The sequence below is a fragment of the Oryzias latipes genome, chromosome 24 (genome assembly GCF_053564925.1).
Source record: "Oryzias latipes strain Hd-rR chromosome 24, Olatipes_Hd-rR_3.1".
NCBI classification, from domain to species: domain Eukaryota; kingdom Metazoa; phylum Chordata; class Actinopteri; order Beloniformes; family Adrianichthyidae; genus Oryzias; species Oryzias latipes.
In genome coordinates, this window is record NC_136260.1 from 20,155,141 (window position 1) to 20,171,931 (window position 16,791).

The window sequence follows — 16,791 nt, forward strand, 5'->3', positions numbered from 1 at the left end:
AAAGCATGCAAAACTTCACTGAAAAAAATCTGCAAAACAGCAAAAGGTGAACCATTTTATAGCAAAGGAATCACTGTACAGTAGGCCTGCACAATATACCGCAAATTTATCGTTATCGCAATATCAAGCTGTGCAATATGCATATCGCAAAAGACAGCAAATTTGCAATAAATGGTTACCTTAGATGAGGCCAAACAATCTTATGGCAGCTTGAAGTGTTTAATGGATTGAAAGAATCCCTTTCTGCATTTGACCAATCAGATGGACCCCTTCACGTTGTTAACTACTCGGATGGCGCCCTATTATGTTGTATGTTTGCCTCCTGCGTCAACAAGGGTCATTTGTAGTATAATTTTTAAGCTGTTGTAATGGAATGGGAATAATATTTTTGGTTGTTTTGCTAATTTTTTATATACCGCAAAAATTATATCGTTATCGCAATATTAATCACTGATATCGCATATCGCGAGTTTTCTTCATATCATGCAGCACTACTGTACAGGCAACATGACTATATACAAGAACAATGTAGGAAGTGTGAACCTTTTTTTTTTGAGTGTGTAAACATTTATGGCAACATCATAGTTTACGTCTTTTGTGATACACGTATTGCACAGACTGAAATCACAATTACAATACATTTCCAATGTGTGTGTGCAGCTCTACTGGAAAGAGAACTCAAACATCTTTTACCCAAGCAGTCAAACAAAGGTTCTGGGTTTCTCAAGACTAGATTTAGTGCTCCTGAGGAGAGTGTCTCCAGGACATCATCTCTCAGTAGGTGTTCTACCACTACCATCTATGGAGGCCATGGAAAAACTACTGTTTAGCTTCATGAATGGAATGATTTAAATCTTCCTAGCCGTCTCTCTGGAGAAATATATGAGGGTGGGAATGAGGTTCTTCTCAGCTTTAGCTGTTAGTGGTAAACTTTGGTTCAATTTGGACTTAAACCACTAAAACACTGACTCCATTTGCGGAGTACTTAAGAAAAAAAAAACCTTTGATATAACACTCCGAAGCCAAGCCTGAGCAAATAATAGTTTTTGGCTGCTTCGCTCTTTATAAGACGCCATGAAAATCCTCTACAGTGCGAAAAGTCCAAGGACAGAAAATTTTCTGCCATCGAGAGTTTAGCTGAAGATGAAAAACATCCTTCAAGATCTGTTATTGTGGAATGAAGGGATCACAGCGGAAGACTTGAAAGCTAAAAGACTAACTCTTTAAGAGGCCCACTTGATGAGAAAGACTCAAATCTCAGCCGTTTGTGGCTACTTTTCGTCAGCACATCACAGGGTTGGCAGACTTTCCGAACCAGACGGAAATTTCTGGAAACTTCTGTAAATATATTTAAATGTACATGGCCGTCTAACAAGAAACAAATACGTCTCTTTCATCTGTAAATGACTTATATTTATTTATCTATTGTTAAAAACTACAGACTAGAAGAATATATAATCTCAATAAAAAAACATCCTCTTTAGCAACATTTAAATTCACATTTCAAGATAAATCAAGTTCCACTTTTAGGGGTTGCTTTTTTTCCTATTAATATTTATTAGTTGCTAAAATACAATTACAATTACTGTTATAATAATTTCAATTGTTTATAGATTACTGTACTTCAAAAATTGAAAGTCAATTTAAAAATGGTAAATTGAAGAAGGCTTCTTTGTGGTATTTTTTGGTTAATTACTTCATTTCCATTCCCGCCTAAGAGCTTATTGCCTTAATCTTACATCATAAACTACTTAAATAATACATGTGATTTAATAGATATTCACAAAGTACAACATTTCCTGCTTCTCTTAACAGTTTAGCATTTATTAATCCGGATTGTTAATATTTACTGTTCGTTGTATGGAGTAAACATGAATATAGTTTAGGAGGATAAAAACCTTCGACATGCCCCCCACCCCCCATTTTTTGGGGGGTGACTTTTAGACTCAAAGGCCGAATCCAAATTCACCCCTTACCCTTCTGGCTTCTTCCTACCCCTCCAATTGTAGGGGCATTTGGAAATGTAGCAGAGTCTGAACTTGTTTTTTTTTTTTAAGGGATAGCCATAGTGACTTGGGCCTTAGTATCCCTCCGCCACGAGGGTGGAGAAATGCATTTCTTCACGTAGGTGTGCTCTGACGCACAGAAGTTGTCATTTAAATGTAAGTACTGGATTTTTGTTTTACCATGACTTTTGATGTTGTCATGTATTTTCTGAGCGCTGGCTAACGCAGCTCACCGGCGACTATTCATGACATCATCGAGGGGTAGTGTCATCTGCATTTGAAGACACTAGTTTTTTCCATAACTCTCTGGGGGGGGCTTAATTTAGAGGTGGGGGAAGAATTTGGATTTAGCCAAAAAAATAAAAATAAATAGTTTGAAAAGCAAAATTACTTTATTAGGGAAATGTGCAGGCAGTTCTTACAGAGCTACATTAAAAGCCCTATTAAAATGATTAACCATCTGGGATGGTGGGATTGGGCAGCACTCTCTTAACTTCCTCCACACATGGTGTGACATTGTGGGTGGAATTTAAGGGGCCCAAAAAGTGAGATGCCAGTATTCCCAGGTGAAGCCAGAGAGCACCGGGAACAAGCAGCAGATGAATCAGAAATCCAAGGATATGACTTTATTACAGAGAACACTTCAGACTTCAAGGTTGAGCAGGACCTGCCAGAAAACTGACAGAGAGACAGACAACATGTAAATGTCTGTCTGCAGACACCCACACACCACCTGTCTATTAGGGTGAGTGAGTGTAGGTGCATGTGTGCGATCACTGTCAGGCAAGCCATGTGTTTGCAGTCACTGGCAGTAAGGAGGGACTCGCACAAGCTGGCAGGCCGACTAAACCACAGATTAGGGTGGCAGACAGACAGCTTTCACACAAAAAAGAAAAAAAGTAAAATACCTCGGTGCAACATCATTTAGAGCAAAAAGATAGCATAGTAATATCTGCTCTAAGATTTAAACCTCTGCTCACACAGAGGCGGAGACCCAGCGGTGTGGCGATTTGGAGATACATGGTCGGGGATGGAGATGATAATCTTAATGGACTGGTCATCTATCTGTAAGCTGCTGATTCGCGCAGAGATGCCCGCCACACGCACAAACACACAAGCAGAACAGAGTGTATAAATATCTCGCCAGCTTTCTGATCTGAAATCAGCTTACAAAGCATGGGGAGAGTTATTGGAAAGGAACTCAAGAACTGTGAAAAAAAAGTGTTTCTTTTAATGGGAAGATATCCACACAGCAGCTTTATGACTAAAATGAAAGGTTCTTCTGGAGTTTATTGTGAAACAACACTCAGGAAAAAGTTCTCCCTCATAGAGTATGCATGTGTTGTTTAGGGCTTCCCTGTAATGCGTGTCTGGAGATAAATATCTTTAAAACAAGACTAATGGAAAATACTTCAGCCAGTGTCCTCAGCTGATACAGGGGTTACATACTGATGGAGCCAACACTCGTGAAAAAAGTACCTAAAAAACTGTTTTAGTGGGTTTAGTGTGCAAGTGCAATTAAGATTTAACAAAAAAAATAAAAGCAGGAGTCGTAACTTTGATATAAAAATGAAACTATTCTGCCTCAGTCATGGTTTAGTTTAGAGAGAGATGACGAAAAGTCAAAGAAAATCACTTTTTTCACATTTTTTGAAACAACTTAGTGTATTTTTGTGCTGTTATAATGTGCTAACAGCGTAGAGATGGAACTGCAAATGCTGTAAAAGCAAGAATTCTTCTCAGTGGAAAAAATGAAAAATCCATTCAACACATTTGCATCTCACCTACTTCTCCTCTTTCCTGTCGCTCGCAAAATGCCTATAGAAAGAATGTGCATGGACTTATTTCTCTCTACGGACTCCCCAAGTGGTCTACCACCTTGATGCTAAGATTTGTCCGTTTTTCTCCTGCAGACAGCTCGCATCCCACCTGCAAGGCCAGTTGTAACTAAAGGCCGTGTCACTCAGCCACTACGTACATTTCGCACAGATAAAAAAATTGGTCATCCATGAACATACAGGGGAAAAGTGAGAAAACTTGAGGTCTTTGGGTGAAATTTACACAGATGTATCACGAATGAACCACGTTAAAACCACAGAAGAAGTAGGAATAAACCACCCAAAGAACACGTAAATCAATTATGTACATTCAGTGAACACAGCCAGTGTTATTAGACCTGATCACAAAACCCAAACTAAATGATGAGTGCCATGAAAAGACAAACTAACTTGTGTCATTTTTACATAAAATACTTCTATTCTGCTGGCAGACTAGTACTTATGCATGTTTTTTTTTTATACATGACACAATGTTTATGGTTTTTAACAAATGTTCATGCATCGTTCATGTGCCGTCGCTGCTCTGTCTATTCATGAAAACAGCACAAAACTGTGAGGCAAACCTTTTCTGGAGGGCCGCTGAGGGTTTTAGAACCCTGATGGTTCCCGTCTGGTTTCAGAAAAAATAAAAATCAATGCACCTCTAAAGCACCCATCACCTGACGCACTTCAGTACCTTTTTCTCTGGAAATATCTTATGTGGGACATTTTGTTAATATAACTCATGTTGTTCCACTTAGTTTTTTTTTTTCATTTTCCTTAATATTATTTGTGCTACTGAGTCTGAGAGCTGATGTCAAACTCATGAGAACCAATCAGAACGACTTACTGTAGTTTAAATGTCCAAAACCTCCCAGTTGGATGTTGGCCCATGTTACTGTTAAACGTATGATGCCACATTTGAACACATTTTACTTTCACTTTGTTTACAGTTCTTTGACTAGACTCATTTTTGTTTAGTTCTCTGCACTAGCATGCTGATCTTGTACCTTTTTAAATTGTCCCCAGGGGACTAATATCATGTATTGGATTATTATAGCAGCAAGTTTTCCTGTAAGGGTTTATATGGGACTCTAGAAGAGAATCAGGCAGTAAATGTGGGCAGCTATGCTCTTCTTAATCACAGTCACATTTTTTTAGTCCTTCTCATTTTTCTTTACATTTCCAACTTTTTGGGGAAAAAATGAAAATGGAATTCAGAAGAAAAAAAAAATTAGGTTAAATGTAATACAGGGACTTAATGACATGATCCAACCTGCATCCAATCTTTGTATTTAAATAAATCACTGAAGGTTTTTACAAGTTTCTACTTCAGTTTCTATTCTTAGTTTTTGTTTTAGTCATGTTTCATTACATTTGGGGATCAGGAGTGCATTTGGTGTATTTTATTATGTCATTTTTAATTGTTTTCTAGCACTTTGCACTACTCTTTACCAGAAAAGTGCTTTAATTTGAAAGTAGAGCTTTCGGAAGAAATGTCCCTCCTCTCCTTTGAATGCACTTCTCTTTTTCAATCAGCTCAAAAACGTCAGAATGGTTCTTTTTTGTGGGTCATCCTTCTTCTGTCGCATTGTTTTATTTTTGGGATGTTTATTCGGATCAAAGAATTTGAAGTCTTTTCTGGAATTCTAACTTTCAGCTTCTCATGAACAAGGAAACCAAACCGAAACAAAACGAAACCCTGTTGTTGTTCAAAAAGCCCAAATGTCTCACCAGCTTTAAAAATCTTCTGCTGCTGGTTTGTTACGGTTAATTTAAGGTCATTTGTGATCATTTCGTTTAGGGATAAAACATTTTTAGCTCTTTCTTTGGTGCCTCATTAAGCTCTGACCAAAAAAAAAAAAAAAAAAAGAATTCCAAGCAGTGGCATTTATTTCGTTTCAACTTCCTGGAGTTTCATTGGTTTTGCATAAAGCAAAGTATGAACTCAGTTTGTCACCAGAGGCCTAATCTTCAAATCAAACATTTTCAGTTTTTCCGCAACATGAAGGTGTCAGAGATGATGATTCCATACTGCAGGGCAGTTTTTTTTATTTCTCACAGGATGGGACCATTAGTCAAATGAATCCAGGGTTTTAATTGCAAAGAATAAAAATGAAAAAGATCTTCTAGAAGAACAAAGTTTCCCGAGCTGCTTTGATGCAGGAAGGGCTCAGCTCCACAAACAGCACCTGGAAACTTCAAACCTGCCGACAGCTGCCTGACTACGCAGACGCGCCAACACAGGAAGACAAACAACACACAGATTAACCGAGAGTCCGACTGGAAGAGCCACAAAGAGAAGTAACAGCAAACTGCTGACTGGGTCCCTCAAATATTTATTCAGTTCGATTCAAGTTTGTCCTTGTGTGAATCCTCTTCATGGGCCAAACTCAAATTTGCAAAAAACATCAAGTTTCGTTTTGGATCTAATCTAACAGTGAAAGTTGTGATTTAAGATGGAAATGACGTGTTTCTGCAGACGTTTGCAAGCAGAGCTAATGATCTCTACATGGATGGTTTGGAAACTAAAAGATGGGATGATGGGGGAGGATGTTCTCATGACGATGGGGGTGACACACGGAGCTGTCAGCCCTTCAGAACTCACCCTTTTCGGCTCGGCCCAAGTGAGCTGCATCCAATAGAAGCAGAGCACAGAATAACAAAACAGAATTAGATTGGAAAGAAAGAGAGAAGGCAAAAGTTCTCAAATGCAACAAAGACCGTCCCTCCTTTACATGCAACATTTACACACAGGTACTGTGTCTCTAAAGCAGGGGTCTCCAAATATATTTCTACCAAGATGATTAGAAATGTCTCCATTTTTCCCAGCGTTCATTCCCATTTACATGCAGCTCGTCTGGAGGAGTCTCTTGGCATATTTGACAGACAGTTGTTTCGTACTTCACTGAAAAAATTCTGTACATTTCCACTGATCCTGGAAGCGGTGGTCTGCGCTGTTGACGTTCCCTTTTTCATTCACAGTTGACATTTTGGGAATGAGCTAAAAGGTGTCACAGAAGGGTCGCAAGACAGTGCTGCCCCAGGTTTACAATGGCTCACAACCCAATTTAGCCAATCACAATTGAGAAGTCAAAAACAGTTTTAAAAAGTGCTGGAGGCTGGATATTATTGATTTTTTTTAGGAAAAGAGTCAATGGAAACTTAAACATGGGCCACATTTGGCCCACAGGCCATACTTTGGACATGTCTGCTCTTAAGGGATTTATAAAGACCTATTCGTATTTTTGAAAAATATATATCAAAGCAAGAACGTTAGAGAAGGCAACTGCGCCATGAAAACACAAACCTTCCCACTCTGATCGTCTCTTGATCTATTGTAAAAGCCTTCCCAGCTGACTTTTGATTATGATTTAGCCATTTTTAGCCAAAATCCAAAAAACATATTGCTTACTAGGACATAGTTCCTGCAGGAGTTTATTAGAAATTCACCTCTGAGTTGATGGCGGGACCGTTAGCATGGAACAACACCGCCACCTTTCCCATCATAATCTTCGTCACCGATAGGCTGTTTTGCAAACGGCATGTTTTCGTCTGGTCCTGATTCATAACCATTTGACAAAAGAAACTACTAATTCTTCATTTTCTTCATAAATTTCCTCCATTGTCAGTCAAATGCCACAAAAACATGTTAAGAACACCAACAACAGGATTTTAATCAAAGTGGGTCACTAACCTTTATCCAGTGACCTCTGTTTCAACGAACTCTGGCCTTTTTTCTTCCAGTTACCCCCACAGACTCACACATTTCCTCCACACGTCATTACCAGCACCAACCACACACCTCAAATCTTTCTGTGCAAAGGCAAAAAATGTGCGTGCTCTGAAATTAATCAATCAGCTATGAGTGTTGATTACTTAATCCGTCATTAGTTACCATGTGTGTGTGAGGGTGTGTGTGTGTCTGTGTGTGTGTGAGCGTGAAGCCGCCTCAGACAGACAGCTGTGACCAAAACCTAACAGGGCAGAGCAGAGATTGATGACACTGAAGTGGTTTCATCATTTTTCAGTGGGTGGGATGTTTTGGGGATTGGGGATTTGTTTGGGAAGCTCGGCTTTTCTTCATTTTCAAAGAACTCCATCACGTCCTGAGTTCACTTCACGCAGACAGATGATTTGGAGGAATTGTGCAGCACAATCTAACCAGATGTTCCAGTCTTTAACTGCTCCGATGATCAGAGTCTGAGCTCATTAAAAAACTGCTTTAGCATTCATTTCATTCAGTTTTGTTTATATAGCCCAAAATTACAACACAGTTGTCTCAACGGGCTTCAGTAATCGTAAAAAAACTTAAAATCAGTTATAAATATTGGAGTTTTAAGTCTCGATTCTACATTTTTTTTTCTTAGAAACTGTTACTGATTCTCTACAAAATGTCACAAATAAATAAATGAGCATCCTTTTTTTTGCCTCCAGTCTCCCATAACTTCTGAAGGTTTCGCTCTGTAAGACATCTTCAGCTGCTTTAAACTTTATTCGTACTCTTGATTTTGTGTAGAAACCATTAAATTGTGATACAGGCTTTCCTTTAACCCACAACTTGCAAAGTGGAAGCTAAAAACTTGGACGCCAACGTCAGCATCAGCTGACTTGAGAGAAAATGGTCACTGCAGCTGGTATTTTCTAATCGTAAATGTGAATCCAACTTTATTGGCAGCATCTTTGTGACATGAGACAGCCGGATGCTGAATATCATGCATTTTTATTATGCTGGGTAGGAACAGCTGTCGTAATAAATCCCTATTTGGTGTAAAGACTTTGGACTTTGTCTGTTCAATGCAGATTTCTTTGACTTTAAAGTGGAAAGCTCTTCTTCTTTGTCCTCATTGGCTGCTTTCTGCGAAAAAGAAACTTCCTTTTGGTCAACTTTGCTAGCTTGGAGGGTTTCAATTGAGCGGTTTGCAGCCACTTTAAGTAAGTATGGGATGGTTTTTTGACATGTGACCCCGCGACTTGCATCAGCATTGAGTCGGATGTGGTGGAGAATCCAGTAGTTTTTCAAAATCAAACTTCCTTTAGAATCCGATTATAAACAAACCAGAGAAAATGAAGGGGCAGTTTTTCTGTCTCACGGACCAGCAGCGGTCAGTGGCCGTGGGTTTGGGATTACTGCATCAAAGCACAAGCCAATCGTCTTTTCTGGAACTGGATTTCAGTCTCTTCATGCAAACATAAATGACCTCAAATTAGCTGAAAGGATTTTCTCATCGTCATCGTTTCATGATGCAGAATTCTTCCAAAGATCTTGAGTTAAAAAATTTGTATAACATGAAAACAAAGCTCAACTACTTTGAGTATTAAAAGACGCTCTAATAAACTTTTGTTTTGCTTTAAAATGGAAAACTGCAGTTTTACCTAATTTTGGACCCAAATACTCCTCAATTTTTTTTATTTATTGGGGGGGGGGGGGGGTCTTCATCTGGGTTGATCACATCCGACGTATCTGAAGATCCCGATGATCCCACTTTTGGTTCTTTTTTGGCCCGTTCGGCTCATTCCAAACCCGTCAATCTTTTGCCGTTCCCACCGTTCTCCCAGGAGGCAAGGTTGCATTACTGTTAATCCATTTTACAGCACAAATCCTCAAATTCATTCATACCACAGCGCACATATGCACACAGCTTAATGAGGGATTAGTTAATGAATTCTCTCAACAGATTAACTCCATTTTACAGACTTCATCTCTAATCAGATGAAGAAACAAACCTCCAAAGAGATGAGTTTTTCTTTTAAATATGTCGGTAAACTGAGATCCATAGAAATAAGGCTGGCTCTGAGCAAATAGGTACTTGATTTGCAGAGAAAATGAGAAAACAAAAAAAGAAAGGTCTCTGATTTTGAGGCGTTTTTCATGGCACGACTAGAATGAAGGGATTTTCACGCGAGTCTATCAGATGCTCGTCTTTGTGCCATTGTTCTCTGGAGGGCTTGAACGCATCCTCCTTCCCACTTGACAAAAATGCACATAAGCTGACACACTCATCTGCACCGCACACACTCCTCCCCTCCTGCAGCTTTCACAGTCTCTAGAGTGAAGAAGATGCCCACGGCCAAAACGGCGTCGCCTTCTACTCTCCCCCCGTCCCCCGCCATTACACTGTTTCTCTCCCCTTTCCATTAAAACTCCCAATTTTATTTCATCTTCTAAATGAAGTGGAAAAGTAATTATAATTAAACCAACTTGGTTGTAATGTTTGAAATACTAAAATAATTTACAATTATAATTAAAGCAGCTCCGATGTCGCATTCATTCAGTGGGAGAAGCAGCCATCTAATTCATCTGGAGTCGCTGATGGAAAACAATTATTTCACTTGAGGAAGATTAAAGACGTCTGGAGTCTGAGCCACAACTTGATCACAGAGGAGACGGATTTAGAAAAGTTGACAAATTAACCTAAACTCAATACAAAACTTTGTTAAAGTCAGACACACAACCCAGGATAATTTAATCCGTCAGCCCTGCGAGGACACGGCACAAACAGTCACAACAGATGCAGTTTTACACAAATATCCTATTACGTTTATTTTAAAGTATCATTAACTCAAAATTTTACATTTTCAAAAGGACCTTTTTTTATTTGATAAATTCTTGCAACTGGAATTTCTTGCCGTTGCGTCAACTGAGCACAAAAGGTACTAATGCAGGGTGACTTTGATGTGTGAATGTTTTATCCTGAGAGCAGACTGTCTGTATGAATCGTCTCCTTGTAAATGTTATCAGCCTCATCTGTTAAACATCTTTCCGAATGAAAGAACTCACCCATGTGGACGAGTTGACTGTACCTGCTGGAGTTTGTAAACTCTGCATAGTTTGAAAGGTTCAGTGACTTCAACATAAATGTTTGTGCGTGGAAACAAACTGTGTTTGTGCGTGGATCTCAAACCAATTCAGACTCTTCTGCAGGAACAGCCCCAGTTTCTGCAAAAGCCACGTCCAGTCTCTAGCATTTACTTGCAAATTAACAGCACTCACGTTTCCACAGAGGCCTCAAAGAAATTCCACACATTTGTTACCCAGGAGGCCAGATGGACTTAAGGGAGGAGGGGTGAGGAGGGTACTTACAGGATGGGAAAGAGGAGGGGGTGGCAATACAAGATTCACAGATGAAGTTGGGGATTAATTTGTAATTTCCATGCAAACCATTAGTGAGCCAAGTGAATACCGGAGCAGAAAATGAGTTTTTGCACAACGTGTGGTCACTTCCAGCGCCTAAATGGAGCGTGACGTGTCATTTAGCATAGCCTTGCATGGTTTCGGTGAGATTCATGGAGGTCAGCTTTCACTCTGCTGAGAGCCTGTCTTTTATTTCTCTTCTGTAATCTGGAAGCTGCGTGCGCAACTGGACGCAAAACTGTCCTTCACGGAGCCTCGGCTGTGCGCTCTGGAGGTTTTTCGAGCACTCAGGCGAGACTCAGAGAGGAAGAAACTTCGCTGCGTAAAGGACAGAAAAGACGTTTTTCTGCAGCTTCGCGTGACTATCATCATAGAGGAAAACTGCTCCAACTTCTTATTTGCAGATTCTCTATTAAATCGATATTTTAACACTTTTTTTCCGAGATGCCTTCATCTTTAGAAGCAGAACATGCCACCATTTCCCATCCGTTCTTAAACTAAACAAAACCCAGATCATTTCAAAGTGAAGTTTGTCTTTTTATCTTTTTATTTTCGTAAATAAGCAATCAGAATTCTCCTCCGATGCGCGCATCAACCTAGATCTTTGAGGCTTTGGAAACTCACAGGTCTCCGGAAATCATTGCTTTGTGCAAAAAAATAAAATAAAATAAATGTTTAAAAAAATGCCAACACAAATTTACAAGTAAAACGCGTGAACAGACGAATTCCCGAAAACTCCGGTGCGTAAAATGCTGCGAAACGTGGGAGACAAAAATATAAAATGCATTAAAGAAGAGAACAAATAAAGTGTAGTAATAGAATTGAGGCTCTACCCTATTGTCAGAAGCTATTACTACAAATGACATTAGGGGTAGTGATAACGACAAGCACACAGTAACTTTTTCTCCATTTTACGCACAGCCTGGTTCGCTGCGCGGCTGCGGCTGCGCTCTCTGCTGTCTCATAAACCGTGTCCAGCTTCACCGTCTATCATAATAATAACAGGTCACCTGGTGGTTGACCTGCAAAAGTAGTTCCGTTTTTCTCCTGCTTGGGTTATATCTTTCGACCTTTATCCCGGGACTGGACCGGTTCCGACATTTGCGAAGAAACCCGCGACTCCGAACTTCTTTGATGCCAATAATTCAAGACTGAATCAAAGCAGCAACTCTGGCCAGATTTGAAAACAAAAAGACGAGTCATAATTATTCAACCTGTGACTCAGTGTTGCTCACTTCACGTGATTTCCAGCCCTCCGACAGAAAAAAGGCTGCATTCAAACAAGTGCCGAACAGCTCTCCTTCTCCAAGCCAGAGCGCACTCCAAAAGTGGAAAAAACGCCGTGTCCACCTCCATGTAAAGTAGGTGCATGTGTGAAATCCATGATCTAAAAAAGATCCTGTGAACCACCGAACAGGCGCCTGTTCAAACAAAGCGGACCTGAACTTTTCCCACACCTGTCAGAAATTTGAAAGCCGCCCGATAACAACGAGGAATGCGTAATCTCAACTTTTCTTTTTGTCACATAAATGAGTCTCTAGGTTTTGTTTGTTCGCCCTTACCTGTCGGTAACTGCCCGGAGACATGCCCAGCCGACGAGAAGAGAAACAGAAGTCCCAGGAAAAGCGAGCAAAGTGAATCCATGGTCCCGCGAGTTCTGTTCAACCCGTGAAGTTTTCTTTGATCGACTTTTCCGCCGCTTCCTCTCCACGGAATCTGGATTTTTGGGGGTTGTTAATCCTGCTCTCGGTCAGTATTCATTCGCCCCATTCTCACCTTTCCCCGGTTTTCGCTTCCTACAGGCGCTCGCGGACACTACACTTTGTTTCGCACGGAGTGAGCGCGAGCCAGGGAGCACGAGAGCGAGCGAGAGAGGGAGAGAGAGCGGCGAAGAGAAAGTCGTGACGTCACAGCCCAGACGCTGAAATTAAAACACAACATAAGTAACAAATATGGCTAAGAAAACATTTATTTTAAGTTAAATATTTAATCATGACTTTTTGTGTCTCTTATTGCAAAATAAACACAGTAAAAGAATGAATGAGTTATAAAAATACATAAATTTATGTACAATAGTGATACAAACTTGGACACAGAATTCAAAAACTGAAAATATATGTGATCCTTATAAAAAAGCCAAACTATTGAACTTTCTTATCTTTTTGGTGGTGCCACATTTCTGCATTTGTTGGATGATCAGCATAAAATCTTTTCCTGGTCATTTCTGTCACTAATCCAACTCTGCCGTTGACTCTCTTTGGTGGATTTGATTGTTCAGGTCAGAGAGACCACATTAAATAACCAATGATGTAATCTATAGGTGTCTAAAGGTTCAAATCAAGCTTGGGATAGGACATCGCCTATATTACTAGCCTTCTGACAGTTTTTTTTATGAGTAAAAAATAAACTAAAAGACTTAATCAAGCTTTATACATCAAGATGTACAATTCATTTCCATCCTAAATCAGACATTTTGACTTGGGAGTCAAAGGGAACTAGTGACTGCAGCCTCTAGAAGTCTTGAGAAACTTTTTGACACGTTAACCTATTTTTTAATGAAACCAATAGGTGCCTTAACATAAATTGATGATGTCACCATGATGGATGTATCTTTTAGTGCAGTTATGTGTGCAGCCTGTTAAATGTAATTATAAGGGGATAACCAATCAACTTTTAATTTCTCCTGGTATTCCTGTTGGTTTAAATAGATTAGCAGAAAATGAAACATACACAACTTTATTTGTAGATGAGTCATTACAAAGGAAACCATAAAATTACCCCCGATAAAGAACTAATTAGAACTACGACACATTTTTTCTGTTGCCATTTCTTTAGTCGACCTTGATCCTTAACCAACCAAGAATTTATTGGTTTAGATTAGAAATGTTCTTGGTTTACTTACAAAACACTAAAGTGAGACATTAAATCTGAACTTTCTTCCAACAGCTATCTACAATTGAAAGTATTTGGTGCATGAAATCCAATTTCTGTGAGTACACTTTACACAAAAATGAGTCTATGATATTTATTTAGATTAGAGGTCAGATCGAAGGTAGCAGACATGCTAAAATTCTTCTGTCTGCATCTCTAAAAGGTAAAAATGTAGGGAAGAAAAGAAAAGAAATTCACAGGTATACATTACCTTCAATTGCTAATCACTACCATATAAATCCACCAGATGAACATTTAAATCAGCACATTCAAACTGGCTACAAGTTTAATGTTCGCATTAAAGTCGCAGAGCAGACTTGCAAACCAGTTTCTGTGAGCAACAGTTTGACTTAAAAACAAATCATTTGCACACATTTCACCATCTGCCAACATTGGTGACAGCATGTCAGAGAGCGGCGGGATAACATTTGACAAGCCTGCCAAATAGACAAAATAGATGTTTTGATTTAGGATACAGCTGTGCTAAAAATATGTGGTGTGGATGGAAATATACAAGCAAGAAACAAGCCTGTGTGCTTGCAATGTGTTTTGTTTCTTAGTGCCACCTGTCCAACAAAAAACAAAAAAATACAAAGTGTGAAGAATCTCCTCCTCCAAGCCTGTTGATGGGAGAAAAGAACATGCAAATATATACCCTAGCAAGAGTTTGCTGCTGGTTGTTGTTTTAATAATTACAGGGTTTCCCAACTTTAATTAAGTCTATCTTTGTGTGCTTTAAACCAATTTTGCTTATCATGAAGCATAACTGATGCACCAGAAAGGGAGTTTTTTATTTTTTGTTCGAGCAGAGATGCACAGCGGAGGCAGATTGCGGCGCATCCTTGCTGTTTTGTGTGCTGAAGTTGCAGGTTGCAGCCTGTCATTTGCAGACAATCTCAAGTAAACAGAGCTATCATGACACACTTTTGTATATCCTGATGCAAGCAGCTCTGCCAATGCATGTTTTTTTCTTTTTTTACATTAAGCTGAACTCATCTACACATGCAATGTAAGCTCATTTTTCACACAAAATCCACAGAAGTGACACCACATGTTTATTTTAAAACCTGTAAAACATTTGTACTCACTGCCATGTAAAATACTGACACTTGTGTTCCAAGAGCCTGCGTAAAGGCTCAGTAATTGGATGAAACTGTGTTTTTCAGAAGGCTTTTGTGCAAAACATTTAGAGCATCAATACTGATTTGATGTTTTTAAGACATTAGCGCCTCTCCCATCGTTGTCTTTTTACGCCTCACATAAAAGATGCTGGCTTGCTGAATGTTATATCAAGCTTTGGGGGGAAAAACAGCATTTACTCATCGTTCTAATATCAGAAGCCTTGTTCTCAAAGTTTGTTTCAAGGAAGTTTTTTTTGAACAGAAATCTCAGTTATGTTAAACAAAATTCAAATTAAATCAGGAATGTTTTTGAAAATGGTGCTGACATTCCAAAATGTTATTAGATATTAATTTTTAATTGTTTGTGTTTTACATTTAACAATGTGAACTATGGTCAGTTCTACTATAAATAAATGAGCATAAAACTATTTAAATTGATTTTTTTTATGAACCCAACAATTTAGAAATAACTTCTATCTTAAGTATAATAAAAAATAATATTTTTAATATTGTGTACTGCCATAAATGAACTAAACCTGGCCCCTGCCATGCTCTCTCCTGGACCAACCGTGGGCCGGATGTATGGCTGCCTGGAGCACGGGGGTGGGTCTCCCTTGGGGGGTTCCTGGCTCGTACCTGAGGTTGGGGTGGAGGGATGACCAGAACTCCTGGGTGGTAATGAGGTGCTCGTCTGGGGCTGTGGGCACTCTTCTGGGGCGGGGCCCTGCATTGGGCCCCCCCTGCACGGCGGGGGGACTGCTCTCCTGGTTGAGCTGGAGCAGCACTCTCTTTCCCCCCATGCTCTCTGTGGACATTTTTGGAGCCAACAGGTATGTTTATAACATTTGAGTGTGTGTGTGGACAGGCCCCGCCCCTTCTAGATTGGTATTACATCTGAACCTGACCTTAATGATCGACACCCAGCAACTTCAAGGTTTACCCCCCCCAATCACCTTCCTAACCCCCCTCTCTAATATCCCTCTCTCTTCTTCCCTCCTTTTCTTTTCCATCCAGTCCAACACAAAGTATTTTCAAATACGATTAAAATAAATAAAGTTTGGTCTCGATTACAAAAGGGGTTTTGGATTTTTTTTTACCACTTAGACACGTTTAAGAAACACATCTGTCTGTCTTAGTATTACTAATTTAAGAGTTTAGAATTTTTAAGGAACTCACCTCTGAAAGGAGGTTATTTCTTTTTATCATCTTCATAATCGTCACTCAATTATCCCTTTTGAATTTATGTTTTGCAAATTAAAGTGATGTGCAAATTTCAAATATTTTCTGTGATTGAGACAAAAGCCGAAATACATGGAAAACAGTACAGATTTGATTTTGACAAAGATCCATGAAAGTGCTGCAATAATTAGTAAAAGGCTCGCTGGAATGGAGGTCAGATCATTTGATTTTTTGCTTTTATTCATTCAGAGAACATTTTAATTCATTTTTAAAAACAGTTTTGCAACCTTCAGTTTGTGTTGATGAACACAAAAGTCCTTTCAGTGTCAAGTCCTTTTTACATTTTAAAAACGAGTTTAGAATAATAAAAAAAGATGAAATAATGGGGAGTTCATTCATTCAATGTCAACTGGCTTTTTGTCAGAGATAAATAGGATATGCCTACAGCTATATAGCTATGAAATGTTCCATCCATCCACTTATTCTCTAAAGCTCATCTTTTTCCTGTGAGACATGTCTGAAATACCTCAACTGGAATGTGTTTAAAGGCACAATGACCAGATCCTTGAACAGCATCCACTCCCTCATATAGAGCAGGAGGC

General features: G+C 39.3%; 1 protein-coding gene across 47 annotated transcripts in view; it reads right to left on the reverse strand.

Moving 5' to 3' along the window:
- Nucleotides 1-12,832, reverse strand: part of ptprk (protein tyrosine phosphatase receptor type K) — a 113,209-nt gene extending 100,377 nt beyond the window's left edge. For 38 of the 47 annotated variants that reach the window (XM_011491517.4, XM_078942941.1, XM_011491516.4 and 35 more), the window contains exons 1-2: nt 12,521-12,814; nt 6,432-6,455 (exon numbers count right to left, since the gene is read on the reverse strand). In XM_011491517.4, coding sequence (XP_011489819.1) covers nt 6,432-6,455; nt 12,521-12,602 — 106 coding nt within the window. In that variant the 5' untranslated portion in view covers nt 12,603-12,814. Of the gene's footprint in view, nt 1-6,431; nt 6,456-12,520 lie in introns of all 47 variants that reach the window. The other 9 variants (XM_078942945.1, XM_078942944.1, XM_078942932.1 and 6 more) reach the window with 1 other exon arrangement.
- Nucleotides 12,833-16,791: the final 3,959 nt, after the last annotated feature.